Source organism: Centruroides vittatus, unplaced genomic scaffold (genome assembly GCF_030686945.1).
Source record: "Centruroides vittatus isolate TY-2023 unplaced genomic scaffold, ASM3068694v2 contig_784, whole genome shotgun sequence".
Lineage (NCBI taxonomy): Eukaryota > Metazoa > Arthropoda > Arachnida > Scorpiones > Buthidae > Centruroides > Centruroides vittatus.
This window is the reverse complement of record NW_027122505.1, coordinates 112,562-135,638: the sequence shown is the minus strand read 5'-3', so window position 1 is coordinate 135,638 and position 23,077 is coordinate 112,562. Positions and strand designations below refer to the sequence as shown.

The 23,077-nt window shown below is 34.2% G+C and overlaps 1 protein-coding gene and 2 pseudogenes across 1 annotated transcript; all 3 read left to right on the top strand.

The window, feature by feature from the left end:
* Nucleotides 1-1,432: 1,432 nt before the first annotated feature.
* LOC136981607 (sulfotransferase 1C2-like) lies at nucleotides 1,433-7,871 on the top strand. Its single transcript, XM_067277929.1, has 2 exons — nucleotides 1,433-1,607; nucleotides 6,895-7,871. The coding sequence occupies exon 2, from the start codon at nucleotides 6,905-6,907 to the stop codon at nucleotides 7,853-7,855; it is 951 nt and encodes a 316-aa protein (XP_067134030.1). The 5' UTR covers nucleotides 1,433-1,607; nucleotides 6,895-6,904; the 3' UTR covers nucleotides 7,856-7,871.
* Nucleotides 2,872-21,847, top strand: LOC136981608 (sulfotransferase ssu-1-like; annotated as a pseudogene).
* The window catches only part of LOC136981606 (sulfotransferase 1C2-like), a 21,484-nt pseudogene continuing 13,087 nt past the window's right edge, over nucleotides 14,681-23,077 (top strand).

Sequence of the window (23,077 nt, the reverse complement as noted above, 5' to 3'; positions counted from 1 at the left end):
TTTTAAATTAGAAAAATAATATAACATTACGACGTTCTGTAATAATAGACATACATAAAACGATGAAGGTAAATGACTATGATGTGACGTCACATTATTTAAATATTATTACGTATTTCAAAATTTTTTTTATTGATTTATTTAAAAAGTAAACTAATTTTAAGAGGAAAGATAAATAATTATACGAGTTTTTTTTAAAGATGAGAAAAATAATTAGATAATTAGCGTGGTTATAAGAGCAAATTACGTTAACGAGGATGTAAAAAAGAAAATCAAAAAAATTATAAAATTATATTTTCCGACTGTTTATTGTCAAAATTTTTTATTAAGAAAATTAACAGTGTCTTGGCATCTTCCTTCGGCCACTTACCTTTCAATTTTTTGACGAGGAAGTAATTAATATTGCCAAGCTTTAGTTTCAAACTTATACAGTTTGAATGCTAAAATTCATACAGGTTTTTTTAAAATTTGTTTTATATATAAAAATAGCATGTAATATAGGCAAAATTCTTCCTAAAAGGCTCCTGGTGTGGTTTATATTTAGTTCAGAGACCTAAATTTTGTTAGAAAAAACATTTTTTTAAAGAAAGTTTTGATTTTTTTTAAATAAAAAAATTATTTAAATATTTGTTTAAAAATGTATGACTTTTTAGCATTTTAAAATCCTTTTTTCCGCCGTTTAATAGCGGTGTAAAAATGAAAGTAACGTATTTATAACTATAATAAATTACTTGTGTTAAGATTTATGACAGAATAAAATGTAATAAGTATATTTAATTATATTTAACCCGTTCTCTGTTTAAAGAATGGACAACAATAAATAAATAATTAAATAACGAAAAATTTGCAGTTCGTAAGCTACGTATTCAATGGCGTAATAGGATATGCCCCCTAAAAAATTGTCAAGAGGAAATATAAGGCAATAAATGCAATTATTATTTTCTTCGTATTTTAAAAAGTAGGAGGAAATGGGAAATTTTAATATAGTGAAATATAGAATTTAACACTTTGTGAAGTGATATTTATGATATTAATTATGTTATCGAGTCGAGCTTTCATCATTAACACGAATGATACATAAAGGTATACAAGGGCGTCGCCAGGGGGAGGGGCAGAGGGGCAGTTGCCCTCCCCTAGAAATTCGAAAAAGTTATTTAAATGCTAAGTTTTAATTAAAATAATCTTCTTAGGCTTCTTGTAAGTTAAAGAAAATGTTTTATTTGAGATATTTCTTTTCCGGTACATAGTAAATGATTAAAACTTTATGAATCGTTTCTATTTTACCTACAAACAATTCATATCCTCTATCAATTTACATCATTTTGCCCCCCCTTACCCATTGGCTGGCGTCGTCCTTGAAGGTATACAAAATGAATACACATTCTTTTACAGTTTATAGCTCTAGGAATAACAAAACTGTAGCCATTTTTGTAGCTGTTTTTTACTGTACTTATTATATCGAAGGGTTGCATCAGAGGCACGCATTGTAACCAGTTACAAAGAAAAGTGACGAGCCGATTTCGCAACAAGTTTTTTTTTCCCCGACGAGAAGAAATATAAGATAAATCGATTGCAAGATTCGGCATTGTGATAACTCCTTTTCGATTGTGAGTATTTCATTATATTTGAATCGTTTGATAAGAAAATGTGTAATTTATTTTTAATTTAGAATTAAATCACACTTACTTTCTAATTTATATACAAATTTAGTTTTCATTAAATTAATAACTATTTTAATTAATGAGAAGAGATGCTACACTACAACCCTTTGATTTTATCGATCGTTACGCTGAGGTTAATACCGGTTAAATTAATAAATAAAATGGAGTAACTAGTAATAAATTCTAGTATTTATTCTCTATCAATTTTAGATACAAAATAAAATTCAGACGGCGAAAGAAACTAAAATACAAATGTAATATTTCGAGATGTAGATGCAAGTCAGGATGCTAAATCCGTTACTTCTAATCGTTGTATTTTACTTTTAAAGACTCTTCCGCGAATGTTTATGAGTTCTTTTACTTCTACACTTAACGATTGAGTCATCGTTCAAACATTCTTCTTTTAAGTTTTCTTTTTTAGGTCACCATATGATCGTCAATGTCATTTACCTTCAGTTGATCGATTCGGAGAATGACCTGTTTAACTCATTCTGCTATTTGAAGCTGTCTACTTAAATCGTTATTTTTTGTCTCTGTTTCATTCTCTTATTTCCAAATTATATATTAATTTCTCGTATAAGTTACAACTACAGTATTCTATGTATTAGGCTATAGCCCTACAATAATAATAACAATAATAATTTGATATATATATAATAACTCTATCTACATTATTTCTTATTAATGTTATATAATACGCTACTAAACATGATCTCGAGTAAAGATATTCGCTTATTTGATAAATATTTTTCTACTATTCAAGTAATTTATTAGGCAGTTTTCGAGTTTTGCTTCTCTCTAAATGTCAATGACGTAAATATAATTACACTAGATTATTTATAGAAAAGATAAGACTATTTACATAAGAATTTAGAATACAGTTACTTAGAAATTTAAATTAGTATAAAATAATCTTAATTTTTATTTTAAAGATTTAATTCATAATTGCAATATATATATATAATATTTAAAAATTAAATATTTATATATCAATACATTTACTCCTTTCTTCTTTGATTCAATTGTTCTCTCTATCAGCAATATCTTAATTTTGATACGGTAATTTTTAATTACAATAGCTAAGAGTGGTGTAATAAAGTGAAATCTCTTTGGACTTGATTATCATTAGATAAACGTAATAAAGTTGATACCTTTTGCATATTAATTAAATAGAAATTCCTATTGATAAGTAAAATAACTTTTAAAATAGCTGCACTTAAAAAATTTGTTCCGACATTAAGGTACTGTATTTTAAATTATATAATCGAGATAATGTTTATTTGGAAATTAAATTATGTTACACTGTTATTAAATTAACAAACTGAATCATAAAATTCCAAAATAAAAATTAGTTTATATATACAGTCAAACCTGTTTTTATGCGCTCTTTTTATGTGCGATTTTTATTTGTGCGATTTTTTTAATGCGAATTTTTAATTTGTGCGGTATAGTTGGCGACTAGTCTCGTGCGATTCGTCATGTCTCACGTTGACTTATTATAGCTAAATAAACTTATTATAGCATAAATGCACTTATTATAGTAATATTATTGCATGAATATGCGAAAAATGAAATAATTTACTTTTTAAGTCAACAAAACACCACCTGGACAAAAATATGTAAAACAGACGATAGACCAGACGATGCAGTCAAGTGCTGACATCTGTTGTCAATAAATTCTATTTCGTACGGTTTTGAGTTATTTTCTATGTGAGACTTTTTTATGCGGTCCCTGTTGACCGCATAAAAAAAATATTTTTTAATTGTGTCGCGAAAACTATTATTTACAGCCATTCGTGAAGTTTCGTGAGATTTTTTTTATGCGTTTTTTTTAATGCGGTCCCTATCCCCCGCATAAAAACAGGTTTGACTGTATATATATATATATATATATATATATATACAGTATATATATATATATATTACGATAGTTTACTTAAATTGTATATTGTAACCCAGTATTATATTATAATATAATAATATACTAGATTACAAAATTACCTTATATGTATAAAATTTCAGTAAATTCTCAAAATATGTATAAACTAATAACGTAATTCAGTTTGTTAATTTAATAACAATATATGTTTTATTTGCAATTATTTTTAAATTATATTTCGATTATATTGTAATTATCTCAAGTATAATAAGGTAATCTCTCTGTCATGTAGGCCTATATACTTTTGTCCCAGCCGGGGATATAGAGATTTACTTGTTAACCCATTGAATAACCTCTTATTTCTCTTATCTCATAAAATACGGCTGGTTTTCGGGATTGCAAGATTGGACTATAAAGTAGCAGATTGAAATATTTGTAGGGTTCTGGGCAACGAGCTAGAATGTACTACATATAATGGTTGTAGCGATGCCATGTTGGAAGAAATTGAATACACCTCCGCCATTTTTCTTTTAGTCAAGGAGCGTGGTAGTTGTATTGTGTAACGGCGATTAGCTAAAATATTCTAACTCGTTGTGTAAGCGTACAAAAGAAAGAAAGAGTTTTAAATTTGTACAGGTAAAAGGGAATTATTTGTTATTAAGAAACAATGATATAAAGTATTAAAGTTCTTTCGATTTTATATGATTATCACATTGCAAAATAGCTTTTGCTATTAATGAAATGATAGTTAATTAATTAAGGTTAATTAATATCCTTATGAATTACATTTTAAAGTATTTTAATAATTATTTTGTTAATTAATATATCGTACTTATTCTGACTACACGTTTTTTTGTCTTATTGGTCTATTTATCACGTATATAATCGAATTTAATAACAGTATGTGTATATATATGCGCATATAATTTTATTGACATTTTACTTTCCCGACTGTTAGAAGATATAACATAGGGAAAGTATTTTAATCAGTCAAATTTTGACCCCCTTCCAGGTTCTTTTTTATATTTTTCGATATTTTGACAGTCCGAAAATGTAAAGAAAACAAAACTTTTACAAAATTCCATGTATGTGTATATGTATGCGCGTGTGCGCTTGTGTGAGTATATCTGTGTGCGTGTGTGTGTGTGTGTGTGTGTGTGTGTGTGTGTGTGTGTGTGTGTGTGTGTGTGTGTTTATTTTGCATAATATCTCAAGATTGGATTAACCAAAAATTTTGAAACTTGGCAGGGTTATTTCTATATATGGGGTACTGATACTATTACAATTTTGGTAATTAAAGGTCGAGCAGTGGGAGATAGAGGTGGTATCATGTGTCATATCTCTCTAGTGGAGTCAAACGTAATGAAAAATTTTATTTGTTATTGGCATTTACAAATTTTAGACCCATCTATACCCTCAAAATTAGGTCTTTTTTACTTTTTGTAAAAATTAATAATGTAAAAATTATTTTAAAATAAAATCCCATAGCATACGGCACCACAGATAATTTTAACTTTCAGCTAGTATCTTAGTGTTTTTAAGCTTAAATGTTTTTTAAATAGAGAAATTTATAATAATTGAGCAAAATTACTCCTTGTAACCTTTTTATTATTATTTAAATTTTATATCGTAGTATGATTGAAAATTATCGGACTTTCTTTCTAGTCCCGTCAATCTCCTGTTTGAGTCCGGGAAAGTCGAGCAAGTGTCCTTACCAACTTTTTCTTTGGTCGATACGATTTCTTAAAATATAAGTGATATAATTAAAATTTAACAGAATAGTACAGAAAGTCACTGGTTTTAATTTGTGATAATCTTTACGCTAATGCTTCAAGAATGTAATTTTCGCGAGAAAGATTGAAACAGATCAAAACTGTATTACTTACAAAAATTAGATACATTTTCAGCTACTTTTCTACGTAATTGCAGTTTCGATGTAGGCATTTATCATACGTAGCATCGGCTTTTCTGTACCGTTATCAAAGGTTGACGCCAGGTCGTTCACCAACCCTTCCCACTGGCCTTCAACTCATCATTAGTTTGGAATCGCTGTCCTCCTAACTACTGCTTCGAGTGAACGTATTGAAATCACTCGGTGCTAAATCTGGGCTGTACGGCAGATGATCAAACAATTCCCATTTGAACTTCTGGAGGAGTTTCCGTGTCTGAACTGCAGTGCGAGGACGAGTGTTGTCGTAGAGGATAACTCCCAATGATAACATTCCTCTTCTCGTGTTTTGTATAATCCGTCGTAGTTGTCGAAGAGTCTCGCAGTTCGTGGCTGCAGTGATAATCACGTAATGCAATGGAACGCCCCCAGAATTTCAAAGTGTAAGTGTTTGATCATCACCTTATAGTCCAGACATAACACCAATTGGTTTCCATCTGTTCACTTACTTGAAGCGGTGGTTAGGAAGAGAGCGATTCCAGACTAACAAGGAGTTGAAGACCAGCGTGAAGGGTTGGCCAAGCGTCATGCGTCAACCTTCTTTGATAGGGGTATAGAAAAGCTGGTACCACGGTATGATAAATGTCTAAATCGAAATAGCGATACGCAGAAAAGTAGCTGAGAAATTTATTTAACTTTTGTAAATAAACAGTTTTGATCTTTATATTATTATATATATTTTATTATTATTATTTTTTTAATGAAATTGCTCTTTCCGCTATGTGAGCAATAAGAGAGCTTTTTTCTCCATACCCATAAGGGGCTTTGTCAGGTCTGCAATAGGGATGGATGGGTAGTGAGAAACGGGACCTGACATATTCGAGACAGACACCTGCAAAATTCCTGAAATAGTTTACCAAGATTTGTGCTTCGGACTTGTCCAAGAGCACTTTAACCAGCTTAACTATCCGGCACCTTAAAGTAGGATCAGTTTTGAGCTTTTTTAATTGTTTATACTATTGCATGAAGCTAGCGCATTACTTTAAGTTTTATATATACTGTACAATAAAAATTCTATTCTAGTATTTGTTCTAAAAGATCACATTTTTGCAAAATCACGTAAATCGTGATCTCACTTTAGTGACGGTGGAGTTTTTTAAAACTCTTTCCGCACTGCGGACACTAAGAGGACTTCTTTAGAAAGCCCATTATGGGTCCGGCCAGGCCCACAATGGACGGATGGGTGGTGAGAGTCAGGGCCCGACACATCAGGAAAAACTATCCCTCGAAAAATTCCTGGGATTTTTTTACCTGTCTGGACCTGGAATCATAATTCAGGTTCCCCACATCGGAAAGCTGCCACATTTACCGCTCGTGGTCACGTCCCACATAATTCTAATTAAAAATTTATTAAAATTAAGTTATGTACAAAATTGGTACTTATAATTTCATTGTTTGATATTTAGAGTTTTTGAAATGGAAGATGAAGATGAAATCAAACGCCCTCATTACAAAGACTGTGATGGATTTCTTATTCCCGGAGCTTTTTCAAGAGAAGCATTTCGTTCTGCTGTCAATTATAAACCCAAACCGGGCCAACTGTTTATAGTCACATATCCCAAATGTGGTACTACGTGGATGCAACAAACAGTTTCTCTGATATTTAGAAAAGGCAAACCTTTAAGTGGTATATTTGAATTGATGAAAAATTCACCCTTCTTGGAGTTTGCTGGAGCAGATGCTGTAGATTATATGGATGAACCCGGAGCGATCAAACTTCATTTACCTTTTAATTTGACACCGTATTCTTCGGATGCCAAATACATATATGTGGCAAGAAACCCAAAAGATTGTTGCGTGTCTTTCTATCATCACACAAAAAATGGAGAACTTTACAATTTCACAGATGGCACATTCGATGAATATTTTGAGTTATTCATTAACGGTAAAACAGATTACGGAGATTATTTCGATCATCTTTTATCTTGGTACGAACACAAAGACGATCCTAATGTTTTATTTATAACTTACGAAGATTTGAAATTGGATACCCGAAACTATATTCTAAAAATTGCAAAATTTATGGGAAATGAATATCATGATACTCTGATCAATAATCCAGATATTTTAGAACGCGTTCTTCATTATAGTAGCTTTAAATATATGAAAGATAACGTGGGAGCTGAAATAAATAAAATGGGATCTCCTCCAGAAAATATCGCTGCACCCTCAGGTCTTAAAGCTTTTCGTGAATATTTGAAAAAACATCCTGAACTATCACCGTCTTTTAAAGGAGATTTTGTTCGTAAAGGTATTATTGGTGACTGGAAAAATCATTTTAGTCCTGAACAAGAGAAGAGAATGGAAGATAGAATCAAAGAGAAAACTGCAGGAACTGATGTCATGAGCTTGTGGAAAGACAAATGAAAATGAAGGAACGTATAGATTTAAATAATTAAGTTTTTACAATCTGAAATTTCAAAATAAATATTTAAAATAAAAGTTCTAAATATTTAGTATTTATGAATGAATTTCAATTTTATTACTTTTGTTTTTACTTTATTAAAAGTTATACATTGAATTCTTTTCTTAATTAATGTACCCTACAATATATGTATAATAAATTGTATATTCTGTACGATATTAATTTTGATTTTAATTATATAACATACTGTTTATCAATAAATTACAGCATTGAATAATCAAATCTTTAGGCTAATTTAAAAATAAAAGGGTTTTTTAATTACCTGTCCTTCAGGCATTAATTAACAAGGGCATTTTCATTCTCATTATGGGTTCAGCCAAGTCCGCTAAGGGGCAGTCAAGTGGTTAAATTAACTGACTTTATGAGAGGATCAGACCACCTGTAGAATTTAGCCTAATAGCCTGCTGTATGCTTATGGCTGCTGTTAACTAACCAATCATTAAAATATTTATAGAGTTATTGACCGGATTAATATGCTTAATAACATACTCGTATTCTTTATATTTCTATAAAATATGAGCTGAATGGCGCATTAGAAGCGAACTATTTCTACAGAGTTTGGCTTAGTTTAGGTTTATACGGTTAAGGTAGTGATTCCCAAAGTGGGCGCTAAGTGAGCGACAGGTGCTCTGGAGGCAGGGTACTAAACGGTGACCATAAGCGAGGGTTGGGGTCACTGACAACCTTTCCTTTTCCTCTTAAAACGGGTAAAAAGAAGCATTCAGTTTAATGGTACATTGTTCTGCACGTCTAAAAACTGAGATATGGAAAACAATGTACTGTACAGTAACGACATAAAGTATAAAAAAGTTTTTTTAAGAATATTTCCAAGCTTTTCTCGGACAGGGGAAAATGGGTTTGGGGCCTTGGGGTACGGTTTGGGGCATTGGGTATAACTTTATAGAACCAAGGAAGCGGTGGTTCAAAAAGGTTTGCGAATCACCGAGTTATGGCAACGCAACACATGGGCAATCTGCCGAGGAAGGATGCCTCTCGGGAGGACTTTCTATGGGAAACTGGCCCGTATTTAGGTGTTACTAACATAAAGAAAACCCGGTAAACTTCACGTAACCAGCCCTTTGGCAAGACGCGAACTAGCGACTAACCAGTGATCAGTGGCCACTTGTGGGCATTGAACACTGGTACTTGGTCACTTGTGGGCCGCACAGAGTAACTTCTTATTCAGAATTCTGTGCTTATCTCTTAATATATTTGAGAATAAAGATTATCAACACAAAAAAGATCATCATATTTGCTTACTATCAGAGATACAGGCTAAATATGTGAAATATATTTAACGCGGATATTCTCGTATTGTATTATCAGAAACGGTGTTTTATGAGTGAAAATATTTTTGAAACAAATTATACGGGGTGTCTGCAATTTATTGACCGGGCTAAGATATTTAATAAAACATAAATCGTAAAAGATATGTTGAAGCGATTTTTCGCAACGAATATAGTACCTTAAAAGTTTTTCATCAGAAAACCTCAATCACCTAAGTCCTAAGAGATTTAGTAAACTTTCACATGTGTGCTTTTAGTAGCCATTCCTAATCTGTAATTGATTTCTTGCCAGGTGTTTCATAGAATATCTTAAGAAACTGAATCTTCTATTTTCATTATCTGGCCTATTTACTTTGCAATGTTGGTACCCTTTTTGGATATAACCTATCCTTTACATTAAAACATACACACACACAGGATTTTGGAATTGTGGCGAACGTAATTTGTGACGTATGGACGTAATATATCCGAAACATTTGGCTGAATATTAATAACTACTAGTTACTTTCCCGGCTGTTATGTATACATAACAATGGAAACTATGGGAATCGTGTCAAATTCGAACCTTCGAGATTTTGCAAATCACTACGTTTTGAGACCCCTTGAACTGAAAAAGTCAAAGACACGGTAAAAAATTCCGTGGATATGTATGTGTGTGTGTGTGTGTTGGTGTCTATTTCTGTTAATATCTCACGACGGGGTGAAGATAATAAAACGAAATTTATCATGGCAGCTTGTATGTAAGGGGCATTGATGCTATTAAATTTTGGTTGTGAAAGGTCGAAGGGATGGAGAGATGGAAGGCGGTCACGTGTCATATCTCCCGATGGGTCAGACTTAATAAAGATTTTACTTGTTGTTATCATATACAATGTTTTATAAAACTCATCTCTACCCTCAAAATTAAGTCTTTTGCTATTTTATAATAATTAAAAATATATGAATTTTTATAACAAAATCTCATAACAGATGGCGCCACATACAACTTTAGTTATTTATTTTGATGAATAATACAAATGTTATTTTTAAAATAAAATTTCATAAAAGCCGAGAAAGTTACGCAACCCGTTGCTAGATTTATTTTAAATTTGATGCAATTTTATTTTACGTGGGCATCTTATATAAGATTTTTCTGAACTTGCAACAATATGACTGACTACACGTTCAGTTTCAGCTAGACAGTTCGACTTTTGAACACTGTCCTCCCATCGGCGGCACTTCGATCTGGAAGTTAATTTGTCTACTTATTTGCGATCTACCGAAGTAATTTATATAATATCTGAAAAAATATCCGAGTAACTTGACGAAGACGTCGAGTTTAAAAAATTTGTAGGGGGTTGTTTTAGGGTTTCTATTAATTCTTTTTTATTTGGAAATTTAGAAATGGTCACACTACGTGAGATACATAGGTTTTATCATTTCTGAGTAATAATGAATTGTTTTTCGAAGCAACTAAAGGGAAAAATTTACTCTCTGAAAATTTAGTATTATTATTTACTTGTTTTACTAAAACTCTTTCCGCCTGTGGGCTCTCTTCCTGTATTTTCGAAACCCATTGTGAATGGGTCAACCGGGTGGAAATGAATGGCCTGGAAGACTTAATATAACGAAAGAGATTATTCACTACATGATAGCTTCATTACTGCTGAACTATCAAGTTAAATTCAGTACTTTTAGTTTATTTACTTTAGAATTTGTCAACACGTCTAACAGACAGAAATATATTATTTTAGATTAAATTACGAGTTTGTATGGACTGTCTAGTATATGCAACTTTATAACAACTATATGACAAGATTCATCAAATACTCATTATTATTTATTTACTTTTAGGACTGTATTTGGGGGCAAAACGATTAAGAGGTGTTTACGTTATGTTTTATGAATAATACCGATTTTAGGTGGATTAAATCTCTAAGGAGCAATTGTAAGGAAATTAGCCGAAATTATTTTGATAGTTATGAGGCATATATAAATACAACCAATTAATGTATAACTATTATATTTAACAAGAGATGGCGCCGTGCCTCCTTTCAAATTGCTTAATAATTATTATTTAGCCTTTATGCGCGATGAAGGAATCTGGTTGTTCGTTTGATATCAGATTGCTCTGTAAGTTTTATCAAGCTCTGAGAATTTTAGTTTATTCATTCAAAATGGTTTGGTGAGTGTTTCTTTATTGTTTTCATTGTCTTGAAGATCTAGGAAATCGTTTAACACCTTATTTGTAAAGATTGTTTCAATGGTTTACGTGTTTTAGGGGTGTTTCGATTTCGTTAGGCTTAATTGTAGGTCTTGTCAGCCATGTACTTATGTAAGCAGGGATTTTATGCTGCTCCGTACAATACTACACCTTGCAGTCTCAGTCCATTATTAAAAAGCGTGGAAAACTATTCACTGAACTGACTGGGAATTCCGAGAGAATGTATATTACATGATCTGTCAGAAGAAAGAATTCTCTTAGGGATGTACTGTACAAAGGCATCTCAAAGCAGAATGTTTGGTGGGACTGTAAAAATAAGTGCGACGATCTTTTTCCTTCTTTTGAAGCTTGCTGCCCCATAAACGCACGTGTTGCATCGACCCAGTATGTAGGGTGTCTGTATGTTCGTATAAGCAACGCAACGGGTATGAGATCTTCCTAGGCAAATTGGACCCTATGTAGATGTTACAACGTGAAGAAAACCCGGAAAAGTCAGCCCGAACCCACGACCCAGTGTTCAGTGGTTTTATCCATTCGGCCACTGGTGGACCCTACAGCCGTGGAATTAGGACTTTTTTCACTTCTTAACAATAAGACGAATTTCATATTTTTCAATTTCATTTGCCTTTTCTTGACGTCTGTGTGCCATTCCGCTGTGACAACATAGAGCTGAAAAACTTAATAAAATAAAATAAAATAAAAATTACTTTTTGCTTGGTGCATAATTGCTAATATAATCATCAAATTAAATTAACATAGATTTCTGTAAGTATTTTGTAATTAGCACAAATATACTCATTTATATACATTTAATTTCTTTTTAGAACTGTAAACATGGAAAACGAAAGAAAACGACCTGATTACAAGGACTGCAATGGATTTCTTATTCCAAGACCTTTCTCAGAGGAAGCATTTCCTCTGAGAAAGCTGGCGAATTATATACAATAGCATACCCTAAATGTGGTAGCACATGGATGAAACGAATAATAATTCTCATATTTGGAAGAGGCCAACTTTCAGACAAATTATCAGAAATAAAAAATTATCCTTTTGTAGATTTAACCGGAACTGATGCAATGGACGATATTAGTGGACCTGGAGCAATTAAAACTCATTTACCATTCAATTTAGCACGATATTCTCCAAATGCTAAGTATATATACGTAGCTAGAAATACAAGAGACTGTTGTGTGTCTTTTTATCATCATACGAAAGACGGAAGTTTTTATAATTTTTCAGATGGTACATTCGATGAATACTTCGAGGTATTCATTAATGGTAAAATAGATTATGGAGACTATTTCGATCATCCTTTATCCTGGTACGAGCACAAAGACAAACCAAATATATTATTTGGTTTGTCTTTGTTGTCTCTGGATTGAGTTATTTGTATGAATATTTGAAAAAGTACCGTAACTCAGAACAAGATATTGCGGAATTTAATAACTTTTTTCGAAAAGGAATTATTGGAGATTGGAAAAATCATTTCAGTGCGGAACAGGAAAAGAGAATGGAAGAAAGAATCAAAGAGAAGACAGCAAATAGTGACGTTATGAATTTCTAGAAAAACATTTAAAAACCAGATCATGATTATAAAATATTAAAATTAACTATGCAAGAACTTCCGGTCTGGACCGGAAGTCATGTGATTTTTAAAATTAAAATACGATTAAAAATTTCCTCCCTGCATTGTGACGTCGTCATAATAAGTAATTGCTCATATGACATTTATGTCTGTGTTATTAAATTTATCGTTTTCTTGATTAAATAATTGTAAGATTTTATCATTTTCCTGTACTTTAACGATTGAAATAAATTTGACAAAGTGAATTAATAAATCGGCTCAATTAATTTGATTATTTAACGTATTTGAAGTATTTAAAATTAATGAAATAACAGCTTTTAATCTTTTTTTCTACATTGTGTGTGACAAAATAACTTCAGAATAATGTGATCTTCATAGCATTTAAATATAGTTGATCGGGAGTATATAGACTTGTTGCTACAACCTTAAAATTAATGAAGTTCGTTCGAACATATAAATGTGCAAAAAATAGAAAAATACACGGAAACGTGGGTTACAATTTAACTCATCTTTACAACACGCACAGGAGGAAAAAAATGTGCATGTAAAAAGCACAGCCCGAAAAATTGAGAGTCAAATAATGAAAATGTGCCAGCGACAACGACCAATAAAAGTAGTTCATGTGGCGAAAAAATGCAAATAAAGACGACTGTGGCAGCATACGGCGCGTATAAACTGTGACAGAATCCATGAAAAAACTGGCGAAGTTAAGATTCTCCGTTCTAAAATGCCAGGAGTTAAACTTGTTCCAGATTTTGTGCAACAAATTATCATTCAATACTATTAAAACAGCGATTCAAAACGTACGATCGCATCTACCATTCATTTGACGCAGGCAGCAGTATACGGTATGCTAACCATATACAAATTAACCGGAATCAGTTGTCCCAGGTAGACAAATGGATACTCGGGTGTTTGCTTTGTCACCATATTCGGACAAACCGGTATCTAATGGCATAATGGGAGGAGAAACCTTCCAAAGAAGATGTTTCTGAAATTCAACGAGCACCGAATATCTGGAGGCTTCATTCTGTATTAGCTTCGTATACAATTGATAATCGATATTATCAAACCCTATTACCGTTAGGTCAAGGATCAACCTGGGTGGCGTGAACTTTTGCGTTCCGAAATTATGCTGGTCCCCCAAAACGCAATATGCACTTATAAAATTTTATAATAATAAATTATTTATTATAAATGCGAATACACACCAACATATTCCCCACGATGCAGCGTGGGAAATGTGTCGAAATTAACCTTTGTAAGTTTACTGATTATATTTTTACTTGTCATAACTTTATCACAAACGTCAAAGTGATAAAAGTATCAGAAATTTTTGAATCTAAAATTGATAAATCTTATTTATTAATGCCATCGACCGAACATATCATACGAAAACTTTTTATTTAAGGATGGATACAGGAGCGGATCGAAAAATCTGTAAATTTTCAGAGGACCTGGTACTATATGAATATAAAGGTACGGTACCTTATTGGTACCGTACCTTTATATTCATAGGCGCTGGACCTGATCCATATATTTCCCACACTTCTTAAACAAGTTTCTTATGTAATTTTTTCTAATTGTTTCTTATCAAAACAGTCCACTCGTTGAATACTTTATCACATTGAGCAAAGTCTATTTCGATGTTTTGAAACGCCCTACTGTTATATATATAGAGAAAAAATGATTGATTTTAATTGCGAACCATTTCCACCTTATAAATGTGCGTGATAATAACCTAATCGGGAGACATTTTAAACTGATAAACCGTTTACTTATAAAGTGTATAAGCACCAGCGATTAAAGGTATATTTAATAGTGTGCTAATTAAGAGAAAAGTATCTTGTTTAACGTAAATTTTCCCGATTCACGTGAATACTTGGAAAATCAGAACTCAAGCAGCGTCGAAATTGAAATTCATAAGAATTATTAAAGTAAGTATTATAATATATTTTTTCTTAATTAGTTTTTTCCATCCGCCATGTGAGCACTAACTTATTAGATTTTTTTCCATACCTATGCATTCATCAAGACCACAATGGCATTGAAAGTGGGCCCGTAATATCTGCCCGTAAAAATTTGATGGGGTTTTGAAGTGTTTTATTCGATCCCAAGTTCTCCCTCAGAATGGTAGGCTAATGTCTTTACCGCTTTTATGATATTGTAATATTAATAAATCAGACAAACCAGTACGTATGGTTTAGCGGGAAATTTCTTTTTGTGAAATGCATTCGAAAATTTTCGCTTATTGAACTGAATACACATACAGTAATTCTAGTCTCGAATTATCATTACAGTTTGGAAAACGGTTCGAATGACAATTGGAAACTACAATGATAACTTCGCAGAACGTCCAAACGATGGTCCAACGGTATAGTAACATTACCTCTCTCCTGTAGTCCAGAGGAGGCCATTCTCATCCCCTTTGTAATCCCTCTTTTTAAGGAATTATCTAGGTTTAATGACTGTTCAATCCGGAACTGGGAGCTGTACCTTGATGAATGCTATTGACTGGGTCAATAGCATTCACCAAGGTCCTCTTTCGGGAATCTTGACAAATTTGTTAATTATGCATAACGCTGAATTGATATGAACTGTTTTTTGGTTAATGATTGTGTTATTACATCAAGACCTGAGACGATCACGTAGAGTACAGTTCGATCTTCTAAATTTCGATACGCCGTTTAGAAAAATTGTTATAAAAATTTAAGATTTTGTTAACCTGGATAATACTTTCAATGAAAGTCATTCGTTTCCATGCAATTTTATCCTTATAAGCATAAAATGAAGCCGCAAAACTGAAATATCTCTATGGAAAACCCCTGTAAATTTTGACCTATCAACCCAAAAGTTTAGCCGGAACTTCACTAATAAGGAGGAAAGCTTAAGTCTAAAATTGAGCTCTTTAGACCCAGTAATTTCTTCTCTACCAAAGACGGCAGTGCCGGATAAAGAAAAATACAGATTTTTTTTGAGGCTATTTTCGCACTTTTCAATTGCTTATATTTTGGCAACCGCTTTACAGAAATTCTTGAAATTTTATATACTACGTAAGAAAACAATTTTCTTTCGAAGGAGATATTTGGAATCACTTAAGATGTTTAGGGAGCGGAGAAATGGACCCCCGAAATCGGCAACTCTGATTCCTGCATATATAGTTAGTCGATGACTTTTTTACTTGGCGGGGAGCCACTTCCGCTCCTCTTGATTTTATTTATAAAATATTATGAAACATTTCTAGATATGTTCTATTTACTAAAATTAATTAAATATATTAATTTTAAATGCGCAAATTTAAAATTAAAATAGAATTTTTCGGTTTCGTTTGATTTACAACAAATTCGAACAGAATTTGAATTTAAACGAATTCGGTCTATGTTACAGAAGTTGTTTACAGATAAATATCATTAGAAAACTGATGTGTGCATCCGGCTTAAAGCCGGATGCACACATGCGGCGCGGCAAGGAAAAGCGGTGTCGTCGCGCGGCAACAAGCAACAATACGCTTACATTTAGGCGCATGCGTTTAGTATTCAAGATGGCGAAGGATACTGACGCTGCTGTTATCCACGTGTTTACAAATTTTGTTTTGTATGCCTTGCTTTATTTAGCTAGCAGATTTTGTCGAAGATTTTGGATTAGAGATATTTTCTTGGATCGGGAAAGAACTGGTGTACAAGATAGGCCTATTCCTCGATTAAGATCTCTCGATAAAAAATACTATTTCGAGTAAGATTCAGTTGTTTTGTTCTTTGATTTAAATAATATACGATTATTTGTGTAGAATTTGTGTTAAATTTATTATTCTTTCCTCTTTATTCTGATGTTAGTTATCTCGGTTAACCATGTCGAATTTTCCGCCATTAAAACACCACGCGTTTGTATTTTCTCACGTGACTGCCAGACGAATTGTTATTGGCTGATAGAAACGCGTCTTGGCGGCGGCCGCCGCGAAAGATAGAATCCGACCAACTTTCGCGGCACGAAATAGACCTCGGCGGCCAAAAAAAGTGACGTCATTCTGCCGTTTTTCCTTGACGCGCCGCATGTGTGCATCCTCCTTTATACGTGTGTAGCTTCCACCAGCTAAACCAGGTGAGGTTGGTGCTCTGCAAAGCGCATGCGCGAATGAGTATAATCTGGCTGTTTGGAAGCTGACAATACAGCGCTTCCATTCCGCCACTAATATTCTAATATACAATAGCAATCTTATCGTTTTTTTCCCATGTAGTATAGAAATTTGTAATAAGATACATAAAGCGGTTATAATAAATTATTAATTTTAATTAATTATATGAAAATAATCGCGCAATATGTATTTATTTTTTAGAAAATACAGGGGAAGTGGCGCTTCCACCACTTCCAATGACGGCAGGCCACTGATATTTTTTGTTCAGGCCTAATTAATCATTTTTATATGGTATTTTGTATATTCCAAATTGTTCTTCCTTTTTGATCGTATCTTTGTCATTTCTAAGCAAATTATAAACCGTGGGAGCCCTTTTGTATGGTAATCTTGTATTGTTGTAGTCTGCAATTTCTTTCATGTTAATGGCCATTCCTCCGTTGTAAGTGAACTTAGTAACTTCTTTGTTCATATTCATCTTTGTCTTCTTTTTGAGGATCTGAGTACGAGCTTATTAACTTCTCAATAACTTTTGCTCCAAATCCCAAGGTTCTAGAAACGGTTCCTATTCAATTCTTGCAGCCTGTCCTACACGTTGAAGCAATAATAGAACGCCCTTCTAATAAGAGCCGAAAGCTTATACGTGTGTGGATGATTGGAGGAGGAAGGAATGCATAATGGGTCGTGAGTGGGCTTGATATATACCTTTGTGCTAAAGGAACCGTTTTCGAATGAAATGCCAATGTGTAAAAAATGCACTTCTGTTGTACTAAGTTGTTCCAATTTTAGTTTTAAACCATCTTTGTTGGAATTTTTCTGGTTCAAAAAATGTATTCTTCTGTCATTCTTCCATAAAATGAATACATCATCTACGTATCTTTTGTATAAGATTATATCCTCTCTAAAATTCCTAATAGTAATTTGTTCTAATCTGCGTACAACTAACTCGCAGAGTAAGCCAGACGTTGGGCTGCCATAGGCACACCTTTCCTTTGTTTATATATATTCCTTTTTATAACGATATTTCAAAACGGCGTATCAAAAGCACCCGCCGGCGATACGTTCGATCGACTACAGAAAGTCAATTGCGCGAGCGGTTACGTATGGGTTAGGCCCGGAATGAAGCGAGTGGAGAGGATGACGGAAATAACGCACCCAGAGATTTATATATAAAAATATACCCGTTTATTTTCTCCATAGGACTAATTAGATACAAGCGATTACTTTACAGAGAAACACGTGATAAGGTACATGGCTCACGATCCGCGAACATAAATTCTACGCGGATTAGAGAGAGAGAGAGAGCTTACAAATATTCGCGTGTAGGATAAATACCTCAAGATATGTAGTCGGATGTCGATGTAATAATCGGATGATATCCTTGTAGACCGTTGTAGGCGTTCGGGCTAAGAATAGATGATCTTGTAGTAGATCGTCGGTAATGACTCTGTCCACTAACAGGTAATAGTTGTTCAGGTAGGAAGTGTAACGATGACAGTTCGGCTTGAATATAGATGATGAGGGAGGATCGGCGGCGACAGGTAACTATCCTTTTGAGCGCACAAACACACGGTCAGTAACAACTTCTTTTTCTTACTCATCGTGCTCCCTTTTTATATGGGGAGGGAGTTTGCAGGCCCTTCTTTGATTTCGTCAGAAGAGATGATCTTCTTGGACCAATAAAATTATTGGTGACGTAGTCGTGTCACCGAAATTTGACTCATCTTAACAAGGAACTCAACTCGTGGGAATCGAGTTTAAACTGTTCTTATCAACAGAATTTATCAGTTGATTTCCCGTTTAACTAACCCTTTTTGGTCTATTTCGTTCCGTTTTTGTATAAAATGAATAAATAGTATCTTTTGTATAAGATTATATCCTCTCTAAAATTCCTAATAGTAATTTGTTCTAATCTGCGTACAACTAACTCGCAGAGTAAGCCAGACGTTGGGCTGCCATAGGCACACCTTTCCTTTGTTTATATATATTCCTTTTTATAACGATATTTCAAAACGGCGTATCAAAAGCACCCGCCGGCGATACGTTCGATCGACTCCGACAGAATTGTACGTCATCGTCTTATGTGTGGATGTAATAATACGATTATTAAACAAAAACAATTGATATCCAAACAAAAACATCTGAGATGTAAAAAACTTGCGCCAAGTAAAAAGAATATAACAATTTAGAGGACAGTCAAAATTTTCCTTGAGTTTTTCTTCGGTAAAAATAAGCTTGACGCTTGGAAGCCGTTTATAGAAAACACTAATCGAGGTAAAAATAATGTAAGTATTGTGGGTACCGCTTCAGAATGCCAAGCTTATATTTATCCTAGAAACGAACTTTCAAGAAAAATTTTGACTGTCTTTTAAATTGTCATTATTTTTTACTTTGAGCAACGTTTTTACATGTCAGATGTTTTTGTTTGGATTTTTGTTTTCTTTTAAATCTCTTTCCGCCCGTGGGCACTAAGAGGGGCTCTTTTAGCAAGCCAATTATGGGTTCGGCCGTAATTGGGGCGGCCTGGTGGTGAAAGACGGGACCCGACATATACGGATGGATCACCCCCCGAAAAGTTTCCGGGAATTTTTCAATTCGATTTGATTCCGGGTCCCCCAGAGCGCCATGTTGCTACCTTGACCGCTTGGCCATCCGGCCGTTGGTACCACTGACAGTGTGGTAACAGAGGTTAAGGCGACAGCCTACTCTCTTGGCCATCTGGAATCGAATTCTACTGGGCAACCACGAAAATTCTTTATGGGTGGTCTGTTTCGAATATGTCGGGCCTCGTCGTTCACCGTCTGGTCGTCTCATTTTGGGCATGGCCGAACCCACAGGGGGTATAAAAAAGGCCATCTTATTGCCTAAAGGGTGTAAAAATTGAAAACATAGTTTGCTTTAGTTCATCAATCGATAGAAAAATGAAATTATATAAAAATTGGCACGATAGAATTTATATTTCTATATACGACCTGTACAATTTTCATACTTATACAACCTAATTGTAATGTCCTAAAACACAAATTTTTATTAGTTGCTACGTCATAAAGATGCCGTATAAATAATAAAATTGTTATCATCATTTATAAATACATTCCATGTATATGATTGAATATAGTTGGTAATGAACAATTTTGTTATTATCATTTAAAGCACCAATTTACTAAAGTTATTTATGGTTCATTGGTTTGAGTTCGGGTGGATCAAATTTTTCCATTAAGTTAGTAGAGTCGATTATGTCTGACCATGTTTCTGGTGTTCAACCACCGACATTGTAGATATAACTGAACCCATAATGAACTAACAGTTACGAGTTCAGTTATATCCACAATGTTCAGTTAAAAGACCTACGAGTTCACAGGGAGGGAATAATTAAAACGAATTCCAATATATGAACATGAAATCACTAATCAATGGCTGGTATACAAATCATGGCGAGGTGGTTGAGATGTCAGTCTATCGCTTTCAAGGATCCGGGATCGAATCTGAGCATAAGTCAAGCCTGTCTTTAACCATCTCTTAACCCCCATAGTAGGGCTAGTCAAACCCACAAAGTATATAGAAAAATGATGCACCTAGTGGACAGAATGTTACACAAAAAAAATTAAAGTTCATATCAGTATTATATTTCAATATTAAAATGTCACCCATAAGTACCAATTGATGGGTAACATTTTCGGTGCGTGTAATTCATTGTTTTACTTATCATTTGGTGCTTATAATTTCATTGCTTTATATTTAGAATTTTTGGCATGGAAGATGAAATAAAACGACCTCATTACAAAGACTGCGATGGATTTCTTATTCCCGGGAGCTTTTTCAAGAGAAGCTTTTCGTTCTGCCATCAATTATAAACCCAAACCGGGTCAATTGTTTATAGTCTCGCATCCGAAATGTGGTACTACATGGTTGCAACAAATCGTAGCTCCGATATTTAGAAAAGGTAAACCTGTGAATAACATTCTTCAAATAAATATTTCGCCTTTTTTGGAGTTTGCTGGAGCAGATGTTGTAGATTATATGGATGAACCCGGAGCGATCAAAACTCATTTACCTTTTAATTTGGCACCGTATTCTCCGGATGCCAAATACATTTATGTGGCAAGAAACCCAAAAGATTGTTGCGTATCTTTCTATCATCATACAAAAAATTTAGAAATTTACAATTTCGCCAATGGCACATTCGATGAATATTTTGAGTTATTCATTAACGGTAAAAAAGATTACGGAGATTATTTCGATCATCTTTTATCTTGGTACGAACACAAAGACGATCCTAATGTTCTATTTATAACTTACGAAGATTTGAAATTGGATACCCGAAACTATATTCTAAAAATTGCCAAATTTATGGGAGATGAATATCATGATATTCTGATCAATAATCCAGATATTTTAGAACGCGTTCTTCATTATAGTAGCATTAAATATATGAAAGATAACGTGAGACCTTATATTGCAAATACGGCATCTCTTCCTGAAGGTATACCCGTGCCATCAGGTGCTAAAGCTTTTCGTGAATATTTGAAAAAGCATCCTGAACTATCACCGACTTATAAAGGAAAGTTTGTTCGTAAAGGCATTATTGGTGATTGGAAAAATCATTTTAGCCCTGAACAAGAGAAGAGAATGGAAGATAGAATCAAAGAGAAGACCGCAGGAACGGATGTCATGAGCTTGTGGAAAGACAAATGAAAGTGAAGGAGCGTATAGATTTAAACAATTAAGTTCTTATAATCGAAAATTTCAAAATAAATATTTGAAACAAAGTTCTAAAGATGTAATGTTGTAATGTCTATGAATTATAAGGGACAGTCAAATGAAAACGAGATAGATGGGGAAAAAGTAAGTAAACTGTTTATTATTTCCAAAGTAATCGCCATAACTGTCAATACATTTATCCCACTGTGAGACAAGACGGTCAATGCCTTTATGGAAAAATGTTTGCGGATGCCTACGGAATCATGATTGTACCCAGACGTGCACCTCTTTGTCCGAAGCAAATCGACGGCCACGAATGTCTTTCTTCAGGGCTCCAGAAATATGGAAATCGCATGAGGAGAGATCGGGACTGTATGGAGGATGTGTGAGGTCGGGTGTCATTGAAAGACAGTAGTCGGCCAGGACAGGTTCATCGTGCCATTACCCCTTTTGTCATTGCTGCGGTGGATGCTGCCGTCAGAACTGATCAACGGCGGTCGGTGGAAGACATTCGGCTCATGTTGGGCATTAGTCACGGTACCGCTCACGTCATGTTACGCTAAGAAGCACAAATAAGTTCATTTTTAATTTTAGTTTGACTTTAAAAGTTATTTTTATTATTTGGAGGTATTACAGGATGGGAAGCTTGTCGGCAACCACAGAGAGAGAGGCATTAGATACTCTAGAGTAGGACCGAGTGAGACGAATTAAGGCATGCCTCTGTGCAGACCGCAGGTGCCGATGACTGTGTGAGCGCGAAGCACCATCACACCACACCACCAAAGCATATGAGATGGTCGGCAGGAACAAACAGTCATAAGGGCCCACTGCTCATTGACTTTCTGGAACACGGCGGCACAATTAATGCATAGCGGTACGCGGAAACTGCAAAAATTGAAGCGCGCCATCAAGTCCGACGCCGAGGAATGTTGACGGACGGCATCGTTCTGTTGCCGAACAATGCCCGCCCACAAGTTGCCAAGGTTGTTTCGACTACGCTGCAGAAGTTTCGCTGGGAAGCCCTTACACATCCTCCTTACAGTCCTGATCTCTCCTCATGCGATTTCCATATTTTTGGAGCCCCGAAGAAACACATTCGTGGCCGTCGATTTGCTTCGGACAGAGGTGCACGTCTGGGTACAATATGGTTCCAGGGCCGCCCCTAGGGTCGGGCAATTGGGGCAACCGCTCCGGGGCCCGCGCTTAAGAGGATGCAGCATAATAATGTTTTATAATTAGAATGTAACAACTCGTATTTCA

Bases quoted from the DNA above. Each gene is read 5' to 3' on its own strand.
- LOC136981607 (XM_067277929.1), top strand. From the start codon at position 6,905: ATGGAAGATGAAGATGAAATCAAACGCCCTCATTACAAAGACTGTGAT.